We start from the raw sequence: 23001 nt of genomic DNA, 5'->3' as shown, positions 1-23001 counted from the left end.
AAAGTGAATGGTGATTTTACATGAAGCAGTCACCCAATCTGGATTTAGTCTCCACAGTGTAGCGGAGACCACATCGTGAACAGTGAATACAGAATACTAAATTGTAAATAGTACAAGTAAATTACTGTGTCACCGGGAAAGTGTGTTTGGGGACCTGGAACGTGGAAAAGGAGGAGGTGGCAATGAATCTGTTTCAATAAGTTTGCAACAGACCAATGCACAGTTGTTCTGCTGTGCTTTATATTTTAATGGGAATTATCAAATGTTTTTAACCACTATGATCTTGGCTAGTTGTCTATAATGTCTTCGCATTTCTCTGTTGATCTATCCAGGAGGACTGGTGTGGTAAGAAGGACTTGTCTGTAAAACACAGTCACTGTGAGCATGATAATGGAACATTTGTATATCAAAGGGCAGTGATACCTGATCACCTATCGAGTGAGTGAGTTTGTAACAGTGTAACTCAAATAATTACAGCTACCGCAGGAGATTCTCTGGCTACAAGTCAATAAGGAAGGAATCAGGACTGTGCAGTCCCACCCAGCTGGATACCAGTGGAGAGGCATTGGAGGAGGATGGAGTGGTCATTGGTGTCTGCTGCCCTTGTCCTTCTAGGTGGCAGTGGTCGTGGGTTTGGAAGATGCTGTCTAAGGAGCCTTGGTGGGTTGGAGGTGAGTACAGAGGAGACGGGAGAGGGATGCACTTAACTTGTGTTACAGATATTAAGAAGACTCGGCACACTGTGTGTTTCACACAAAGCTGCTTTATTTTTATTATATCCAGAACATTAACACCTCTAACTGGCCTGGAGTTTATTAATATCAGTAGAAACAGACCCCAATGAACATGGTTCAGTCCTGGATGTGATTACCAGAAAAATCCAATTACTGTCGTCACTTGTAAACTTGATGGTGACTCAGCAGAGTCCATGACCAAGTGAATGTCTTCTTAGACTCGGAGCAGGTATATGGCCTCTCTCAGTGTGAGCTCTCTTGTATCTCAGCACGTGGGATAACTGACCGAATCCCTTCCCTCACAAGTAGCAGGTGAATGGCCTCTCTCAGTGTGTACTCGCTGGTGCACATTGAGTTGAGATGATCGCTTGAACCCAGTCCTGCAGTGAGGACACCTGAACAGTCTCTCGACTGTGTGAACACATTGATGGGACATCAGGTCCCTGGAACATTTAAAGCACTTCCCTCAGTCTGGGCATTTAAAAGGTCTCTCCCCAGCATGAACTCGCTGGTGTGTCAGCACGTGGGATAACTGAGTGAATCCTTTCCCACACATGTAGCAGGTGAAAGGTCTCTCTCCCGTGTGAACTCGCTGGTGTGTCAGCACATGGGATAACTGTGTGAATCCCTTCCCACACATGTAGCAGGTGAAAGGTCTCTCTCCCGTGTGAACTCGCTGGTGTCTCAGCAGGCTGGCTGAACAAGTAAATCCTTTCCCACACATGTAGCAGGTGAACAGTTTCTCGCCAGTGTGAATTCGCTGGTGTACAGTGAGGTGAGATGATCGCTTGAACCCAGTCCCACAGTGAGAGCACCTAAATGGTCTCTCGTCAGTGTGAACACATTGATGGAGCATTAGTTCCCATGAACTTTTATAGCATTTCCCACAATCTGGGCATTTAAAAGGTCTCTCCCCAGTGTGAACTCGCTGGTGCCTCAGCAGGTTGGATAACTGAGTGAATCCCTTCCCACACTCAGAGCAGGTGAATGGTTTCCCCCCGGTGTGAATTCGCTGGTGTGTAATCAGCTGGGATGATCGAGAGAATCCCTTCCCACACACGGAGCAGGTGAACGGTCTTTCCCCAGTGTGAGTGCGTCGATGAGTTTCCAGCTGACACGGGTAACTGAATCTCTCCTCACAGTCCCCACATTTCCATGGTTTCTCTCCAATTTGAACAGTGCTTTTTCCTTCCATGTTCAAAATGCTATGCTGTTCAGGTTACAATGTATTGGGCGACTTCTTCAGATGCTGTTTTCTGACTGCAAATCCTCCCCTTCTAATATCCTGTGAAACTGATTTAAAACCGAAAAATGGAGTGAGAGGGAACCCACAAAAACACAAAGGCAGGTTGGGAAATAGAACTGAATGAAAAGAGAGCAAGAGAGAAATAAAGAAAGAAAACAGGGGGTAAAGGAGAGAGATTTTATATACATATACAGCTTGATCAGAACTGTGTGGGAATGTCCAAAACCCTCAACCTCCACCACCGAGAAGGACCAGGGTAGCTGGTGTATGTGAAAACCATCACCTCCAAGTTCCCCTCCAAGTCACACACCGTCCTGACTTGTACGACATCCAGTGCTGGATAAGCTGAAATTTTCTCCATTTAAGTATTGGGAAGACTGAAGCCGTTTTCTTCAGTCCCCACTACAAACTCCATTCCCAGCCACCGGCTCCATCCCTCTTCCTGGTAACTGCCTGAGGCTGAACCAGGCTGTTCACAACCATGGAAAAATATTTCACCCAAAGATGAGCTTCCAAGCACATCCACATCATCACCAAGACCGCCAATTTCCACCTCAGTAACATCGTCCAACTCCACCCTCGTCTCAGCTCATCCTCTGCTGAAACCATCATCCATTCCTTTGTTACCTCTAGACTTAACAATCCTAACACAGTCCTGGCCGGCTTCCAACATTCAACCTCCCTGTGATCTTGAGGTCATCCAAAACTCTGCTGCCCGTGTGTTTACTCGCATCAAGTCTTGTTCACCGTTCACCCCTTTGCTCATTGATCTTCAAAGGTTCCCGGTTAAGAAGCAGCAAAACTTAAAAATTCTCATCCTTGTTTTCCTCCCTGGCTGCGATCATCCCTATCTCTGTAGTCAACTCCACCCGCTGTCAAGATGGTATAATAATGCCTATAATGTTATTGGAAATTCTTTAAAAAATAGAGTTTAGTGGTGTCTGTGTCTAAGTGTGTGTGTCTTAATTGGACTAAAGCCAGCTGGTCTAGAGGCTTTGATGTAGAGAAGATAAATTGGTTTGAAATGGTAATTAGATAAACATAGAAGGTGAGACGTAAAGGGGCCAATTTGCGTTCTTAAGTAGACCTTTCAAAAGAGGTGAAATATTACACCTAACTAGGTGAAGCTCAGAAACAATGTCTTTATTTTTTTCAAAGCTTACGAGTAAAGTGAGTATTATGAAAGGGTTTTATTGTTAGTAGGTTTAAAGTTAAAAAAAACCGAGTGACAATGCAAATTTGCACTCAAAGAGGAAAATATATATAAAGGAAGAGAAGGCTGTTGGTAAAAGGAGGAGGGATTCTAAGATCTAAAGCCTCCAGCCTCTAAGCCTGTCTGCAAGGACCCAGTGCTGAAAGAAACTCATATTGAATGTGACTGTCCAGGGAGTGCTTTGCCAGGGATCTGTTTAAATCTGTTTTACTGTTGCCTAAACTGGGGTGTAACTGACAATCAGATTAATTAGGGGATTTTTGTAGTTATTATAGTAGTAATTTTGTAGACATATGTATGTGCTTACAATCTTTCTTGTATTATTAAATGTTTAATTTAGTTTTATAAAAAACCTCTTGAGACTCTGTGGTCTTATCACTACTGAATTCAAAGACTGCATCTCGAAACATACAAATTGCATAAATGGGTTATGGCAGTTGTTTCAAGTTTCCCTCTGGGATTTGAACAACTCAGCATTTACCATTGGCTGTGTCATAATAATTGGGGGCTCTTTGAGGGATATATTTGTAATTCCTTGATTTTTTTGATTGGTGATTTTTAGATTACGAGTACGAGAAGCACTTTGAATTCAGGAATGGGTGTGAGGTATTTTTGAAGTGATGAGACTGCAAAAATGCCTGTATCCATGGCTAAATCTTTATGGAAGTAGAAGATATAACTCTGACAGGGTTACAGAAAGTATCCAAGAATAAGTTAACAGAGTTGGTGGATAACTTGCAATTGGGGTTACCGGTGGGGGCTAGGAAAGCAGATATAGTTGAAGTGATAGCACAGCATTTGAAGTTGGAAGTGACACCTGGCATCAGTGAGTCACAGATAGAGGTGGTGCAACTTCAGTTTGAACTGAAGAACCTTGAACTTGAACAAGCAAAGGACATGAATAAAAAACTGGAACTAGAGGCAGCAGAAAAAGAAAGGGAAAAAGACAGATTATTTCAAAAAGAAATAGAAATGCAAAAACTTGATCTCCAGAGGGAAAAGTTAGCAATGAAAGAGTGAACTAAGGAAAGAGACAGAGAATATCGGCTTAAAAGGCTGGAAGTTAAAAAAAGAGACCTCAGATTCTGATGAGGAAAAAACCTGTAACCTAAAACCCGGTGGGGAGATGTTTAAATTGTACAAGTTCTTCCAAAGTTTGAGGAAAAAGATATTGAAGCATTCTTTATTTCATTTGAGAAGATAGCTAAACTGGTGAAATGGTCAAGGAGAAGTGGACATTGCTGTTACAATCCAGGTTGGTGTGTAGAACACATGAGGTATATGCTTCGTTATCAAAAATGTCGGTGAATTATGATGTGGTAAAAAAGGCTATTTTGAGTGCATATGAGTTGGTTCCTGAGGCATACAGGCAGAAATTTAGGAATATGAGAAAACAGCGTGGGCAAACATATCGAATTTGAAAGAGTAAAACAAAGTAATTTTGAACAGTGGATACGGGCATTAAAAATAGAGACAACATATGCAGTGCTTAGAGAAGTAATTATTTTGGAAGAATTTAAAGATTCAATCCCTTTGGTAGTGAGAACAAATGTGGAGGAACAGAGGGTTCAAACGGTAAGACAAGCAGCAGAGACAGCTGATGATTGTGAGTTAGTTCACAGAGCTAAACCTTTTTTTGTCACCCTTTCAAATTGGAAACGGATAAAAAGTGGGAAGGTGAAAAGAAGATGGGTAGTCAGGGAAGAGGAGTAGCTGGAAATTCCCAGGAAGTTTTTTCTCAGAATAAAAAGGAAGGTGTTGAGGGTAGAAGTGACATTTGAAAGTTGAGGTGTTTTCATTGTAATAAAGAAGGACACACAAAGTCAGTATGTTGGAAATTGCAGAATTTGTTGGAATCATTCAGGTGCAGGAAAGTTTTGGAAGTAAAAGTACTGTGTGTTCTGAGGCTCAGGCACAGGATAAACCAGTGGTTTGTGTACAAGTAAAACAGGGAGAATCAGTGATAGGTAAAGAAGTGGGAATGTGTTGAGCTTACCTAAGAGAATTCTGAGGAGCAGGTTGCAGAAATGTTTAAAGACTTTGTGTCTGAAGGGAAAGTCTTTCCATGTGTAAAGGGTGGAGTAGGTAAAGATGTTAAATTTTAAGAGACACGGGGCTAGTCAATCCTTAATGTTGTGGGATAGTGATAGTTGTTGTGCAGACGAAGTATTGCAGGAACAGGTGATAATAATTGGGGTTCATGGAGATGCTAAACCTATTCCATTGTGGAAGATAAATTTGAAGAGTAAGTGGAAAACTGACGAAGTGACTGTTGGGGTGGTGGAAAAATTGCCCATTGCAGGGGTTCAATTTATTCTGGGTAATGATATAGCTGGATCACAAATGTGGGTGATGCCAATGGTAGGTCAGCAGCCTGCAGAAGTGTTTTCAATAGAGGTGTTACAAGGGGAGCATCCTGGATTGTTTCCAGGTTGTGTGATAACGAATTCACAGGCACACAGGTTGAAGCAAGAGAAACAAAAAGGATAAGCAGTTCAAAGGCATGAAGAAGGTATTGAAATACAATGAGCAGGCACTGTGTTTGATAACATTGTTCGTAAAGACACAGCAGAGGACAGTTCAACTGAAGTGTTTAACTCAAGGCAATTAATTGAGTTGCAGCAAAAGATTTGCAATTAAAATAGTTATATCAGACAGCTTTCTCAGAAACAGAGGCAAAATGTATCCCAGAATGTTATTCACACAGGAAGACTACAGCTCAGAATTTTATTGCCGGAGACAAAGTGTTAGTTCTGTTACAAGTACTGAGTGACTTGTTAAAGGCAAGGTTTAGTGGGCCTTACAGGATTGAAAAGAAATTGAGTGAATTAATTATTCAACAAATGCTCCAGATAGAAGAAAGCAGATGGTGAGTCATGTAAATATGCTTAAAAAGTACTTTGACAGGGAAGAGAAACAAAAAGAGGTATTCGTGGTGGTAAATGATGAGAAAGAGGTAGGAATGCAGAACACTGACATTGATTTTCCTCTAGTCAAATTGGATACTATGGGGAACTTGAAAGCTTAAACGTAATATTGAGTTCCCTTCCAGACAAGTGTCAAAATGATTTGGAAAAGCTATTGCAGTCATAAAAAGCTATTTGTGGAAATAAGTTGGGGAGGATAGATTTAGCCATATATGATGTCTCTGTAGAAGTTTCATCTTCGAGGAGGCAACATCCTTATAGATTAAATCTGGCAAAGTTATTACAAGTACAGAAAGAAATTGACTTCATGCTTCAAAATGATATCATTGAGTCTAGTTGCAGTAACTGGAGCTCGCCTATAGTACTGGTACCGAAACTGGATGGAACACAGAGACTGTGTGTGGACTATCGAAAGGAGAATACGGTGACAAAAGCAGATTCATATCCTAAGGTTAGAGGGTTGTATTGAGAAAGTGGGACAATCAAAATTTATCACAAAGATTGACTTGCTAAAAGGATATTGGCAAGTACCGCTTTCGGAGAGAGCAAAGGAGATATCGGCTTTTGTGACGCCAAATGGACTATATCAGTTTAAAGTCATGCCAGTGGCATGAAGAATGCACCTGTGACATTTCAAATACTGACAAAAAAATGTATTTGCAGGTCTAAGCAATTGTGCGGTTTATATTGATGACTTAATAGTTTTCAGTCAGACACGGGAGGAGCAGTTACAGCATCTGGAAGAGTTATTTACTCGATTACAAGAAGCTAATTTGGTGATGAGCTTGACTAGAAGTGAATTTGAAAAAGTGCAAGGTACATATCTAGACCATACTATTGGACATGGTAAGGTGGCTCCAAAGAATGTGAAAGTCAAGTTTCGGGACAAATTTCAAGACAAAAGTGCCAGGCTATTCAGGTGGAGTTTATTAACGCAACCATTTAATCTACAGATAATACATGTCACTAGGTGAGAGAATCTGATTGCAGATGCATTATCAAGTGTTTGAAACATAAAGGGAATATTGGACATTTTAACACCTGGACACTGAACTGGAATGATTTCTGCTGATACCAAGGATTTGCATATATATTATGTTAATGAATGCAACTGGTAATGTAATAGTGTAAGTATATAGTTAAGTATAGGAGATAGTGTAAGTTGGGTTAATAAAAAAGCTGTCTTTTAGAATTATGGGAGTTCATTTTTGATAAGGAGGGGGATGTCAAGAAGATATAATAATGCCCATAATGTTATTGAAAATTTTTAAAAATAGAGTTTAGTGGTGTCTGTATCTATGTATGTGTGTCTTAATTGGATTAAAACCAGCTGGTCTAGAGGCTTTGATGTATAGGAGAGAAGTAGATTTGAAATGGTAATTAGATAAACATAGAGAAATAGAAAGTGAGATGTAAAAGGGCCAATTTGCATTTTTAAATAGACCATTCAAAAGAGTGAGTGAAATATTACACCTAACCAGGTGTAACTCAGAAACAATATGCTTATTTTTTCAAAGCTTACTAGCAAAGTGGGTATTATGAAAGAGTCTTATTGACAGAAGATTAAACATTTTAAAAAAGCTAGTGACAATGAAAATTTGCATTTAAAGAGGAAAATATGTATAAAGGAAGAGAAGGCTGTTGGTAAAAGGAGAGGGATTCTAAGATCTAAAGCCTCCATCAAGTCCGTATGCAAGAGCCCAGTGCTGAAAAAACTCATTTTGAATGTGACTGTCCAGGGAGTGCTTTGCCAGGGGTCATAGAGGTCTACAGCAGAGAAAAAGGCCCTTCGGCCCATTGAGTCTGCGCCAGTCAAACAAGTACCTAATTATTCTAATCCCATTTTCCAGCACTAGGCCCATTGCTTGTTTAAATCTGTGTTTTACTGTTGCCTTAAGTGAGGTGTAACTGAGAGTCAGGTTAATTAGGGGATTTTTGTAGTTTTTATAGCAGTAATTTTGTAGACATATGTATGTGCTTACAATCTTTCTTGTGTTAATAAATGTCTAATTTAGTTTTATAAAAAACCTGAGACTCAGTGGTCTTCTACTGAATTCAAAGCCTGCATCTCGAAACACACAAATTGCAAAAATGGGCTATGACAGTTGTTTCAAGTTTCCTTCCGGGATTTGAACATCTCAGCATTTACCATTGGCTGTGTCATAATACCCACACAACCCTCCACTCAATGGATTTCCTCCCTGGCTGCGATCGATCATCCCTATCTCTGTAATCTCCTCCACCCACAGAACCCCCTGAAACATTTGTTTATCTACCGTTGGCCTCTTTAATATTCCTGATATTAATCACCCCACCACTGGTGGCCGCTGTTTCAGTTGCCAAGACCACAAGGGTTTTAAATTCCTCCTTAAACCTCTCCAACTCCCTATCTCAGTTTCCTCCTTTAAGGTGCTCCTTAAAACCTACCTCTGAACAAACGTTTGGTCACCTGAATTCATGTCTGCTCATGAGGCTCATTGTCAAATTTTGCTGTGTAACATTTCTGTGAAATGTCTTGGAATATTTTATTACATTAATTTGTATTTATATCACACTTTTGTCATTGATTTGGACATATATCACCGTTCCTTCATCATCACTGGTGAATAACCTGTAACTCCTTACCTAAGAGCACTGTGGGAGCACCTTCACCACACGGACTGCAGCGGTTCAAGAAGGTCAAACATCATCATCTCCACAGGTAACTGGGGATTGGTAATATCTGCTGGAATGTATGAAGAGAGAAACAAGGTTAACATTTCAGGTTGTGCAAAATAAATTACACGGAATTACAATGATGCAGAATTTGATGGTTAATATAAGTTCTGAAACATGAGAGAAATGTACAATCGCACCGGAAAAACAATTCCTGACTGTAAGATGCTGCAGGAAGATAAAACTGGTAAGTCGGCAGCACAAGGTCGAGGGATGAACAATGGTGGAAACCTCATTTAGACACGGTTGCAGAAGTAACAGTAAAATACTAAACACAGCTCAAACACACCCAGAGACAGAGGAAGTTAGACAACAGCAAAGAGGTGATCAGGGAGGGCAGAGGTGAAACAGGGCAGTGGAAGGACATGGATTAGATCCACCAGTCCAAGAGCCATGGAACCCCTTACAGACAACACAGCACAGCACTAAAAGCTCTAAATTCTAGATGAATGGTTAACTAAGCCGACAAGTGAACAATTTCGGTTTTCAATTTTAAAATCTTCTGCTGGAGCCTGCAGCTGAAAAGATATCAGAAGCACTGGAGTCAGAAAAAAATCTCCCAGTTGAGGAAATACCCGGGGAGCGGGGTGATGTCACTGAGCAATTGTCAGTGTGTGATGACATCACAGACACGAACACAGAACATCTGGGTCTGTACAAACCAGTGGTCACCACACATTATGAAGGATGTGAGGGTCCTTGAGAGAGTGCAGAGGAGGTTTACTAGGATGGTTCCAGGGATGAGGAATTTTAGTTGCAAGGTTAGGTTGGAGAAACTGGGGTTGTTCTCCTTGGAGCAAACGAGATTGAGGGGAGATTTATAGAGAGGTACAAGTTTATGACAGGTTTACATGAGGTAGATAAAGTGAGTTGAGATGAGTGCTTCAATCCAGTCCCACAGTGGGAGCACCTGAACGGCCTCTCACCAGTGTGAATTCGCTGGTGTGCGGTTAGTTCAGACAATCGAATGAACCCAGTCCCGCAGTGAGAGCACCTGAATGGTCTCTCATCAGTGTGAACACGTTGATGGGACATCAGTTCCCCAGAGCTTTTATAGCACTTCTCACAGTCTGGACATTTAAAAGGTCTCTCCCCAGTATGAACTCTCTCATGTCTCAGCACATGAGACAATGGAGTGAATCTCTTCCCACACACACATAGCAGGTGAATGGCCTCTCACTACTTAATTCGCTGGTGTACAATGAGTTGAAACGATCCCCTGAACCCAGTACCACAGTGAGAGCACCTGAACGGTCTCTCAACAGTTTGAAGACATTGATGGTACATCAGGTCCCCAGAACTTCTGTAGTATTTCCCACAGTCTGGACATTTGAAAGGTCTCTCCCCAGTGTGAATTCACTGATGTGTCAGCAGGTCGGATAGCCGAGTGAATCCCTTTCCAAATTCGGAGCAGGTGAACGGCCTCTCCCCAGTGTGAATGCGTCGATGAGCTTCCAGCTCAGACGGGTAACTGAACCTCTCCTCACATTTCCCACATTTCCACTGTTTGTCCCCACTGTAAACGGTGCTTTTTCCTTCCACGTTCAAAATCTGATGACATTCAGGTTACGATAAATTGAGCGACTCCATCAGATCCTGATGTGATACTTGCTTTGAGTTTCCCAACTGCAAATCCTCCCCCTCTAATACTCTGTGAAGTTGATTTAAAACAGAAAAAATGGGAGTGAGAGAGAACCCACAAAAACACAAAGGCAAGTTGTGAAATTGAGATAAATGAATCTGGTAATTTGTGGAGCTGACACTAGCAAAAGTGACCATGAAAGCTGCTGGATTGTCATAACAACTCAACTGGTTCACTAATGTCCTTCAGGGAAGGAAACCTGCCACCAAGACAAAGAGGAGGCAGAGAGTGAAAGAGAGGGATTTTATATATCTACAGCTCGACTAGAACTTCGACAGAATCTCCCAAATCCTCAACCTCCACTAACTAAAAGGATGAGGGGAGCAGGTGTATGTGAACACCATCACCTCCAAGCTTCCCTCCAGGTACTGCAGCGGTTCAAGAAGATGGCTCACTCCCACTTTCTCAAGGGCAATTAGGGATGGGCAATAAATGTGGCCCAGCCTGCAACGCCCATAAATGAATTTTAAAAAGTCCGAGTCTCACACCGTGCAGATTTGTCTGACATCCAGCACTGGATGAGCAGAAATCTCCTCCATTTAAATATTCCTTCCCTGCCACTGGGTCAAAATCCTGGAACTCCCTTCCTAACAGCACTGTGGGTGTACCTACACCACATGGACTGCAGCAGTTCAAGAAGGCAGCTCACCACCACCTTCTCAAGGGCAATTAGGGATAGGCAATAAATGCTGGCTGAGCTACCAATGCTCACATTATTGCCTTCAGTGCCTACTACAAATTCCACTCCCTAACCACTGACTCTCTCCCTCTCCTTGGCAACTGCCTGAGGCTGAATCACACTGTTCAGAATCGCGAGATGAGCTTACAGCCACATATCCGCATCAACACCAAGACCGCCTATTTGCGTCTCAGTAACATCACCCGACTCCGCCCTAGTCTCAGTTTATCTGCTGTTGAAAGCGTCATCCATTCATTTGTTACCTGTAGTCTAAATTATCCTAATGCATACCCAACCGGCCTCCAACATTCAACTCCATCCTCCCACCCCCAGAATCTTGAGGTCATCCAAAACTCTGCTATCCATGTGCTTACTCACAGTCAGTCTTGTTTACACATCACCCCTGTGCTCACTGATCGACAAAGGCTCTCATTTTAAAAGCACCAAAACTTTAAAATTCTCATATTTTCCTCCATGGTTGTGATGATCCCGATCTCTGTATTCTCCTCCAGCCACAGCCCTCGCCGCCCCCTCGCCAGGATCTCTACACTGATCTAATTCCAGCCACTTGAGCATTCCCGATTTTAATCGCTCCACCATCAGTGACTGTTCCTTCAGTTACCTAGGCCACAGCTTTACGCCTCACTCTTCTTCTTTAAAATACTCCTTAAAACCTACCTCTTTGACAAAGCTTTTGGTCACCTGCCCTAATATGGCTCATGTGGCTCAGTGTCAAACGTTACTTTGTAATATTTATGTGAAATGCCTTGGAAAATTTTGTTATGCTAAAAGCATAATTATTGTCACTGCCTTGGACATATATCGTTGATTTGCCTCATCAATTACACATTGTAACTCAAAGTGTGAAGCAGCTTGATGGACAATTGTCCTCAGTCTGTCATTGGGAACCTTTCAAAAAATGCCCACAATAAAGATGGCGGCCGCGCATGCGCCCCGCCCACAATAAAGATGGCGGCCGTTACCTCGGGGCTAGAATCGGAACAAAACTGCCGTCCTGGCTCCGTGCAAAAGTGGGAACGCTAAGGTCTTTTTCGGGGTTTTGCGGATTACGCAACATGTTTACGAACCCTTTCGGCCTACCCACCGGATCCATCGCTTCCTCTGTCCCCCTACTTTTCCCCTTACCGATCCGGATCCTACAAATAACCGTCTCTCCATCGCCATTTCTCGCTATGCGCATGCTCCAAAGTTTTCCCCACTGCGCCTGCGTACTGCTGTCCTGTGATGTGGCTAGGGGATATTGCCCACCGCGGGGGATGATGGGTGAAGGCGTCGCCATTGAAAGTACAAATTATTGTATCGCGATTTGTTTTCCTGGTGTGGTACGGAGACTGGGGCAGGAAGATCAAATAATAAACGTAGGAAACAAATTATATCGTTATATTATATTGAAACTATTGCAGAAAATTCTGAAGGAGAGAATCTTTCGCCACTTGGATAGGCAAGGTTTGATCAGGGTTAGTCAGCATAGCTTTGTCAGAGGGAGGTCATGCCTAACAAATTTGATTGAATTTTTTGAAGAGGTGACCAAGTGTGCAGATGAGGGTAGTGCAGTTGATGTAGTTTATATGGATTTCAGCAAAGCCTTTGACAAGGTTTTGGCTTGTAGGAAGCAGAGGGTGATGACAGAAGGATGCTTTAGTGACTGGAAGCCAGTGTCCAGTGGCGTACCACAGGGATCTGTGCTTGGTCCCCTATTATTCGTCATTTATATAAACGACATAGATGACTATGTAGGGGGTAGGATTAGTAAGTTTGCGGATGACACAAAGATTGGCCGGGTGGTCAACAGTGAGGTTGAATGTCTTGGGCTACAGGAAGAAATAGACGGGATGGTCAAATGGGCAGATAAGTGGCAGATGAAATTTAACCCTGAAAAGTGTGAGGTGATACACTTTGGAAGGAGTAATTTGACAAGAAAGTATTCAATGAATAGCATGACATTGGAAGTTCTGAAGAACAAAGGGACCTTGGCGTGTGTGTCCATGGATCTCTGAGGGCGGAGGGGCATGTTAGCGTGGTGGTGAAAAAGGCATTTGGGACACTTGCCTTTATCAATCGAGGCATAGGTTACAAAAGTAGGGAGATCATGTTGGAGTTGTATAGAACCTTGGTGAGGCCACAGCTGGAGTACTGTGTGCAGTTTTGGTCGCCACATTAGAGGAAGGATATGATTGCACTAGAGGGGGTGCAGAGGAGATTCACCAGGATGTTGCCCTGGTATTTTAAGTTATGAAGAGAGGTTGGATAGACTTGTGTTGTTTTCGTTGGAGCAGAGAAGCCTGAGGGGTGACCTGATCAAGGTGTACAAGATTATGAGGGACATGGACAGGGTGGATAGGGAGCAGCTGTTCCCCTTAGTTGAAGGGTTAGTCACAAGGGGGCATAAGTTCAAGGTGAGGGGCAGGAGGTTTAGGGGGGATGTGAAGAAAAATTTTTTTACCCAGAGGGTGGTGACGGTCTGGAATGCGCTGCCTGGGAGGGTGGTGGAGGTTGCCTCACATCCTTTAAAAAGTACCTGGATGAACACTTGGCACATCATAACATTCAAGGCTATGGGCCAAGTGCTGGTAAATGGGATTAGGTAGGTAGGTCAGGTGTTTCTCACATGTCGGTGCAGACTCGATGGGCCGAAGGGTCTCTTCTGCACTGAGAGATTCTGTGATTCTGAAACCCAACTGCGCGGACCTTCCATTATCTAGCAGAAAGGAGAATGGGATTTAGTGGAAAATAGAGAATCTCCAAAGAGCAGCAATAACAGCAGAATCCAACCCCTACAGTCACATATGAACTTACTGGTGCCCCAGCAGGCGGGAAGAACAACTGAATCGCTGCCCACAAACACAACGTTTAAAAAGCCTCTCTCCACCAGGTGGGAAAATTCAGTCAATCCTTTCACACATGTAAATTATCTGAATGGTCTGTCACAATGTGGCTTTGCTGCCATGTCCTGTCAGCTCTGAAAATCCTCCCCCTGGTGCAACTACACAAGAGTTTCCATCTCAAATGGCAATGGAATCACTCCAAACAGTCAACAACAACAAAAATCTGCATTTATATAACACCTTTACAAAAACACAATTTCCATACAATAAAAATGGAAACGCACACATTTTAGCAACATAAATCCGTGTCTCTGTTAAATGGTTCATCACATTGTATAACATTCCTATGGTTGTAAAACAGCAGATAATCTGGCTCAGTATGATCTGTGCTTTGGTAGATCTGCTGTGAATATAACACATAGGGAATAGCTGCGCATTTCATATTTGTTCCATCACATACATTTACTTTAATCAAATGTCTTGAAGCTGGTTGTCTCCCAGACTAATTTATTCAAAAACCTTAATAACCAGTGTTCGTTTCTCAATTTTTTTTCTACAGCTCCAGCATTCATCTGACCCCATTGTTTTTTCTCACTTCTGTTTTTAATCACTGTTGTCTTCAATATCTTTTTTCATAATCCACTTCCCATCTGTGTCCACCCAACTATTCAGATTTTGTTACAAAAGCTGGTAACGATGTGAAATATGTCATGCAGCCTGATATTTAACACTATTTTGGGGGGTGGGGATTGATTATTGAGTACAATTCATGCAAGATGTATTCCTTCTTAGTGAGTCCCATTTGAAACATTAACCATCACATTAGGTTTATATGGGAAAATGTTTTTTTTTAATCGAAACCAAGGAAGCGCAAAAATTGTCCCAAAGTTCATGGCCATGAGCATGGGTGTCGAGTCCACATAGATGAAGCACAATTGCCAGTTGGTCCTCACCAGCAACAAGAACTCCCACTCCCCATCATCCCCCAGCCCCCTCAGCGCAGCTCCTGGCCTCTCCCTGCCATTTGAAGCTCCTCACATCTGCATCCTGTTGTTGTTGTATCAAGTGATTAAACACAGCTCCGCACTGTGTCCAGGAATTGCTTCCCATAATGTGCAAAAACACTCAGTCACTTCAAACATATCAACAAGGCAATAAGTAATGGTGGAGGCACTGAAATGGCAGGAGCTGGAACCGTGGTGAGAGCAGGAAAGTGATAGCATGAAGTTAGAGGGAAGGAGGAGTAAGATGTGTCAGTGTGAAATTGGAGGGTGGGGGGAAAAGAGGAATGTCTGTGTGGATTCCTCTATCATAGCCTTTCCTTGTCCTCAGAATACAACTGTGATTTGAAGGTGTTTCGAAACAGCAACACGCCATGCAGTAGAAGAACACTAATTTATACCTGGGTCTGGCAGTTCCTCCAGGGTTTAATAACCTGCTGCCTCCAGCTCTATCAGACTGGGGCTGTGACAACTGGTGAGGGAACCAACAAGAGGGAAAATCCTTGAACTTATTCTCACCATTCTACCTGTCACAGATGCATCTGTCCACGATAGTATTGATAGGAATGACCCCACAAGGCCCTTGTGGAGTCAGAGTCCCACCTTCACATTGACAATTCTCTCCATCATGTTGTGTGGCACTGCCACTGTGCTAAATGGGATAGATTCAGAAGAGATCTAGCAACTCAAGACTGGGAACCCATGAGGCAGTGCGAGCCATCAGCAGCAGCAGAATTGTATTCAACCACAGTCTGTAAACTCATGGCCCAGCATATCCCTCACTCCACAATTACATCAAACCAGGCGATCAAGCCTGGTTCAATGAAGAGTGCAGGACAGCAGGTCAGGAGCAGCACAAGCCATATCGGAATGTCAGCTTGGTGAACCTACAACACAGGACTGCTTGCCAAACAGTGGAAGGAGCCTATGATAGCCAGAGGTAAGCGATCTCACAACCAACGTATCAGATCAAATCTCCAAAGACTTGTGTTCCAGAACTAGTGACACCCCCAGCCAAACCATTCCAGCAGCTTTCCAAAGAAAATAAAACCCAGCCTATGAAATGCTTCCTCTTCCCAACTGTTTTTGATGTGAATAAGGTTTCAGTGGGAGTTCGCTAATTTCTCTCCCTTAATCTTATGAATCAGATCATTCTTGACATGGGTCCACTGCTATTGGGCACCCAGGGAGTGACCATTCTAACTCAGTGACTCTGAGCAGTTTTGTTGGTCCCGGGGCTTGAGTGAAACTTGCCACTTTTAAAGTGTCATCATTCATTGTAAATTAGGCCGCACCTACAAACTGGTCTCTAGCATTTCCAGTGAAGTGGAGGAAGTTTGCTTTCATAAACCAGCAACTGTGATAAAGACAAAGCAGGATGGAGAAAGACTCAGTTGGAGCACAGTGACACAGTGGATGAATGGAGAGCTGAGGTTCACCCATGAAAGCACCAAAGTTTAAAGAAAAAGCAACAGCACCCAAAGTGGGGCTTGAACCCACAAACCTGAGGTTACAGGCCTCATGCACTACTGACTGTGCTAGCCAGAAGTTCAAGGGGCTGATGCTTTCCATTCAATCATTCACAGCTTCTCTTTCTTAGTTGCATCTCCTTCCAAACACTGTGATCCATTTTCTTCAGGATTTGTTCCTGGATTTAATATTTACCTGCTTTGTGACCTCATTTTGAGATCAGATTCTCTTCAATCTCCAACACAAATTGAGTTGCAAACCTGTCGGACAAACAATGGAAAACAAGTCAGTCGGTAACACAAATCCCATGGTGCTCATATTCAGATTCACAACAGTCAACTTTTAAAAAGGAAGGAGTTTTGCAGTGAAAATATTTAGAAAGTTGTTTTTATTTGTGACACACTCACTCGGGTATTCTGTAAATGCTGCTTGGAGGTTCAGTGACCGGGATATAATCTACCCGTATTTCCCTGAGCCGGTGCTCGGTGTATTGGGAGGTTTGACCTGGGTTGGAGTATCTTTCGTCCCAGGGATGGGCACTAACCCACTGATTGAAGCTGCAGTCGCCGCTTTCTGCTGGCAGCAGGCGATTGGAGAGTGTGGGGCGGAATATTGCTGCTTTTCTGCTTTTCCCTGTCTCACTCACTGTGGAGCTGAGGAGGAGCGAATGGGTTTGTTTGAATCCAATAACTTCACAGATTTCCAATGGGTTAGATATAGGTACAGGGTAGGTCTAATCATTTTCTCATTAAACTTGAAATAAATTAATCAATAATCCATTTGTGTGTGGCATGGGGCAGGGAGGGGGATATGGTGGCATAGTGGAAATATCACCAAACTAGTAATCCAGAATCCAAGCTAATGATCTGGGGAACAAGGTTCAAATCCCACGTGGAATTTGAATTCAAGTAATAATCTGGAATTGAAAAGCTCATCTCAATAAAGATGACCATGATACCATTGTTGTAAAAACCCATCTGGTTCACCAGTGCCCTTTAGGGAAGGAAACCTGCTGTCCTTACCTGATCTGGCCTACATGTGATTCCAGACCCACAGCAATGTGGTTGACTCTTAACTTCTTATGAAATGGTGTGACAAACGACTCAGTTCAAGGGCAACAAAACCATAAAATGTTGGAAAAACTCAGCAGGTCTAACAGCATCCGTGGAGAGTAAAAAAAAAGTTAACATTTCGAGTCCATATGATTCTTCTTCAGAGTCATCCCTTCAAGCCTTTCAGTGTCTTGTCTGTTACCAAGTGTTCTGATTGTCCCAAAGTCGAAATTAGGTTGAAATCCCTGATGTGCTGTAATGAGAATCCTTTCAATGTCTCAGATCAGTTAATTTCACTGATAACATCAGAATCAATGTTCCAGCATCTTAAAGAAGGGAAAGGAGCCTTGACTGACACACACGAAGTCCAGATGTCAGTTTTTCTCCTCTTAACCCAGAGAAATTAAGACCACAGATGCTAAAACTGATTTTCTTGACATATTCTGATATATCCTGACCATTGACTAACTGTACATTTCTCCTGAACCTTGAGGTTGTGACTGCTTCCTGAAAGAAAGTGTCCAGCTGACTCTCCCCCTCCCTGACGGCCCTGATGTCTGCAGCTCAGACTGCAGCTCAATAATCCTGAGCCCAGGTTTCCTGAGCTACAGACACTCACCGCAGATATGATGGTCCAGGATCGCAATATTCTCCAGAAACTCCTACTTGCTGCAGTCCCGACACAGTACCTGCCCAGCAAAGAACTTTAAACTCTGGCCCAGTGATAGGAGTTATTACCTTCAGCAGAAATAAATAAAGCATGTGATTAACAGCAGCATCCAATCCCTGCAGTCACACATGAACTCGCTGGTGTCTCAACAAGTTGGATGGTCGATTGAATCCCTTCCCACATTCGGAGCAGGTGAACGGCTTCTCCCCACTGTGAGTGCGTTGGTGTGTCTGGAGATTGGATGACTGAGTGAATCGCTTCCCACACACGGAGCAGGTGAATATCCTTTCCCCAGTGTGAACTCGCTGATGTTGAATAAGGTGAGATGATTGTCTGAATCTCTTCTCACAGTGAGAGCAACTGAATGGTCTCTTGTCAGTGTGAACAAGCTGGTGTTTAATTAGATCAGGAGAGGTTTTAAAGCAACCTCCACAGTAAAAGCATTTAAAAGGCCTCTCGTCACTGTGAACTCTCTGGTGTGACCCCAGGCTGGATGACTTAGTGAATTCCTTTCCACACACAGAGCAGGTGAACGGTCTCTCCCCAGTGTGACTGCGTCGGTGAGTTTCCAGCTGGGATGGGAAACTGAATCCCTTCCCACAATCCCCACATTTCCACGGTTTCTCAATGGTGTGGGTGTCCTTGTGTCTCTCCAGGTTGGAAGATCTGTTGCAAATTTGTCCACACACAGAACACATGGACAGTTTCTCCCCACTGTGAATGGTGTGATGTTTTTTCAGGCTGTGTAACTGGTTAAAGCTCTTTCCACAGTAAGTGCACTGGAACACTCTCACTCGGGTGTGTGTGTGTGTCTCGGTGCTTTTCTGGTCACACTGATGTTTGTTATCTTTTCCCACAGACAGATCAGAGAAACATTTCTCCTTCCACATTCAAAGGCTGATGATATTCAGGTCCTGATGAATCGACTGACTGAGAGGTCTTGATGTGATGTTTGGTTAGTTTCCTGTGCAAATCATCTCCTTCTAATATCCTGCAGAAAGAGTTGACAGTGTCAGTATCGCAATCAGTCCATGTTAGAACTTCAAAACAGACAATTCTAGTTTCTATTTTTTTCTCTCTCTCTTCTTCCAAACATGTGATCTAAATCAAACTAAAAGAAACCCCAAAAGGCAAAAAAAGCAAATGGAATTTTCACAATTAAACCACAATGTTAATTGCAGTGACTATGAGACACTCTGCAATCTGAGGTGTCCACTATTTGTGGAAGGCATCAACCATACAGATGGATACTGCATCCTCGCTGGCCCTGGCCACCAGGGTGTAGGCAAGACCACAGGTGACCGGCAGCCAGCGAGTCCCATCCACCCTAGATCTACAAGTTGTAACCACGCTGAAGAGCAGCTCCAGGACAAGATTCTCAGATGTACCCAGTCCCCTCCACACTGGGCAGACAACGATTTGGAGCCTGTGTCTGAAGTGTGACCAGACATTGAAGAGCAGACCTTCAGGTAATTATACAGGGGCTGCAACCTATCACAATGAATATATACATGGCCCATGGACTCCTGTAGTCTGCAAACATCACCTGCAGCCTGGGAGTGGGTGAAGCTGTTTAAAAATGTGTTGCCCAGTTAACAGCAAATGCCGGGAACTGGGACGCAGTTGGGAACAGTTCCCCCCAGCAGCCCCGCCCACTCCCTGTTGTGTCACCAGCACGTCCGCGCATGCGCTCTGCTCACCGCTTAACCAAAATGGCGGCCGTTAACTTGAACTTGTTTGGAAAAAAGAACAGGGCTGCAAACAGGAGTATCTCAGGGTCTTATTCGAGGTTTGGTGCCTTTACGAGGTGTTTAGAAACCCTCCCCGTCCTCCCACCGCTTCCATCGCTCCCTCCGTGTTTTCATTTCCTTACCAGTTTGAAGACAAGACAGACAAAAGACTCCGCATCGCAATTATAGCGCATGCTCCAAACCCTGGGCGGTACTGCGCCTGCGCGCTGCTCTTCTGTGGTGGGGATAGGGGACATTCCCCACCGCGGGGGATGCTGGGTAAAGTCCCCGCCATTGAGTGGCCTAATTGGTAAATCGTGACTCCTTTTTTTGCAACGATGTGGAGATTGCGGCGAGTATTGGGCAGTCAATAAAATTAGCAACCAAATTATACAGAAGCCCAAGTGCACAGAACCTCCATTATCCACCAAAAAGAGAATTGATGGTGAATTGCAAATCCCCCAAACTTTTATGGAAACAGCAACAATGACGCGGAATCCAATCCCTCCAGTCAAATGTGAAGTCAGCAGATGGGGTGACTGAGTGAATCCTTTCAGTGAGAAACTGTCAAGATTGTTGTCTCATGGATATTCCTGGTTGTGTATTTTTAGTTCCGCTGTCACACACCAATAACACGGAGAAACCTGGAAACAGGCTGCAGCTCCTTTTTTTTCATTCATCACAGGATGTGGGTGTCACTGGCAATGCGGGCATTTATTACCATCCCTAATTGCCCTTGAGAATGTGATGGTGACCTGCCTTCCCAAACCACTGCAATCCAATTGAATTTTACTTTCTCTGAGCGGTTTTGATATGACCAAGTGGCTAATGCACCATTTCAAAGGGTCAAGCACATTGCTGTTGGTCTGGAGTCACCTGAAGACCAGATGAGGCTGGGATGGCAGATTTCCGCTCCTCGAGGATGTCAGGGGACCACTTTGACTTTTGTAACAATGCATTCATTTCATAATCACTGATAACAGCTTTTATAGTGGATTTTTATTCCAGATTTATTGAATTAACTGAATTTAAAATCTCTAACTGTTGTGATGGAATTTGAACTCACATCTCCAGATCATTATTCCCTCTCAATTACTAATCCAGTAATGTAACCACTATGTCTGGGCATGTCATCAGAATGCTTGAATTCAGATTGACAAACAGGCGCTGTACTCAGAGCTACACCAGGGAGACCCTTCACATGGGGCCAAAGGAAACTTTTCAAAGACAGTCTCAAGGCCTCCGTGACATTCTGCTCTATCAACATAAACACTTGGGAAGCAGATTCCCAATCACCTCCAAAATGGTGATTCATCATCCAAAAACGTTTCAATCAACAAGAGCAGCCACTGAGAGAGACAAACAGAGAGGGTAGCTGCTCGTGTCAACAATCCACCACCAACTCCACTGGCTGACAACCCCCGTGTCCTCATTGTTGGCAGAGCCTGCAAGGCTAAAATAGGGCTCATTAGTCATTTCTGAACCCACAGCTAACACTGACATCTCACTTCCACCCAGTCATCGACAAGAAAGAATCATCCCTGACATGAGGGATTGTCAATGGATAACCACAATGTTATCTTCTTTATCTGCGGATCGAATGTTGGTTACACAATTGCAGCAGCAGTTAACAGCCTCCTGTGAACTCCTCCATGCGATATCTTAGTGCAGATTTTCAACAATTTATTTTGAGTGTGCTTATGTTAAATGAGTTAATACTGATTTTATAAACCAATTGTTAGGCCTCAGTTAGAGTGCTATATTCATTTCTGGGCATCACACTTTAAACAGGATTTCAAAGCCTTAGAGAAGGTGATTTACTAGAATGGTACCAAGGATAAGAGGCTTCAGTTATATGGAGAGACTGGAGAAACTGGGATTGTTTTCCTTGGAGCAAAGGGTCAAAAATGGAGGTGGTGGCATCGTGGTATTATCACTGGACTAGTAATCCAAAGACCCAGGGAAATGCTGTGGAGACTGGGTTCGAAACCCACCAAATCTCATGATGACCATGAAGTCCTTATCAAATGTCATAGAAACCCATCTGGTTCACTAATGTCCTTTAGAGAAGAAAATCTGCCATCCTCACCTGGTCTGGCCTGCATATGACTCCAGACCCACAGCAATATGGTTGACTCTTAAAATGCCCAGAACTGACACCACATGGACTGCAGCAGTCTGAAAGAAAAAAGATGCAATAGCAGTTTTCAAAATCATGAACGGCTTTGACAAACTAAAGAAACAGGAAGGGTCTCCAGTAGCAGAAAAATAGCTAATCAGAGGACACAGATTTCAGAACATCTTTTTTAAGCAGTGTGTTTTTGTGATCTGGAATGCACTGTCTGAAATGGTGCTGCAAGCAGATTCAATAGCAACATTCTTGGGAGAATTGAATAAATACTTGAAGAGAAGAAATATCCAAGTCTAGGAGTAAAGAGCAGGGGAGTGGGGCTAATTCGATAACTACACTAATGAGCTGATACAAACATGATGAGCTGAACACCTTCCTTTAGCCCCTGTACCATCTGAAGAAAATGGCAGATGATGCTACCCAGAATGCTTCAGGTGGTAGAATATGGCCCATCAACAGGGATGCAACACTCAGATTTTTCTCCCTTTCTTTTGTGAAGGTGCTGTGTGATGGTGGGGTTCAATCCCAGTCACTGTTTACCCTCCTGTACCCTGCCAAGTGGTAATTCTGAGCTTATGATCCTATACTGTGAGCTATAATAATGGTATTTTATTCAAGAAACAAGTTTTCAGACCAAAGGCTGAATTGCAGTGTGACTTACATGAAGAAATTCACATAGAGACTAAATAATAAAGTTAAAAACATGGAAATGTGACAATCAAATACCAGAAACAGGTTCCAGTTGAAAACTGGCAGGAAAAATGATTCCAATGATAATAATAAAGTCGGACACCAGAACTGAAATAAAAGGCAGGTTATTTTCTAATAATAACAGTGGCAGAGTATAAGTGTAACAATGACACACACGGTCTGATACAGTAAGAGTGCAGATGGGGCCCAAAGGAAGAACAGCAAAGGTTTGGCTCACTTTGAGTGTAACAAATA

At 43.1% G+C, this 23001-nt stretch overlaps 1 protein-coding gene and 1 long non-coding RNA gene across 3 annotated transcripts in view; both read right to left on the bottom strand.

Annotated features, from left to right (window-relative positions):
- LOC144698139 (uncharacterized) overlaps nucleotides 1-23001 on the bottom strand; it is a 212690-nt gene that overhangs the window by 5718 nt on the left and 183971 nt on the right. The gene's annotated exons all lie outside the window — the stretch shown is intronic.
- LOC144698119 (uncharacterized) lies at nucleotides 751-17855 on the bottom strand. 2 transcript variants are annotated; one of them, XM_078570052.1, is made up of 4 exons: nucleotides 17496-17855; nucleotides 16669-16733; nucleotides 8746-8845; nucleotides 751-2027 (listed from the first exon to the last, which is right to left on the bottom strand). In XM_078570052.1, exon 4 carries the CDS (start codon nucleotides 1927-1929, stop codon nucleotides 1201-1203), a length of 729 nt encoding a protein of 242 aa, XP_078426178.1. In that variant the 5' UTR covers nucleotides 1930-2027; nucleotides 8746-8845; nucleotides 16669-16733; nucleotides 17496-17855; the 3' UTR covers nucleotides 751-1200. The 2 variants fall into 2 exon arrangements, with proteins under 2 accessions (XP_078426178.1, XP_078426179.1); XM_078570053.1 differs by lacking the exon at nucleotides 17496-17855 and having other exon boundaries at nucleotides 757-2027; nucleotides 16669-16808.

This window comes from Cetorhinus maximus, chromosome 23 (assembly GCF_964194155.1).
Source record: "Cetorhinus maximus chromosome 23, sCetMax3.hap1.1, whole genome shotgun sequence".
Lineage (NCBI taxonomy): Eukaryota > Metazoa > Chordata > Chondrichthyes > Lamniformes > Cetorhinidae > Cetorhinus > Cetorhinus maximus.
This window is presented reverse-complemented; position numbering and strand designations above follow the sequence as displayed.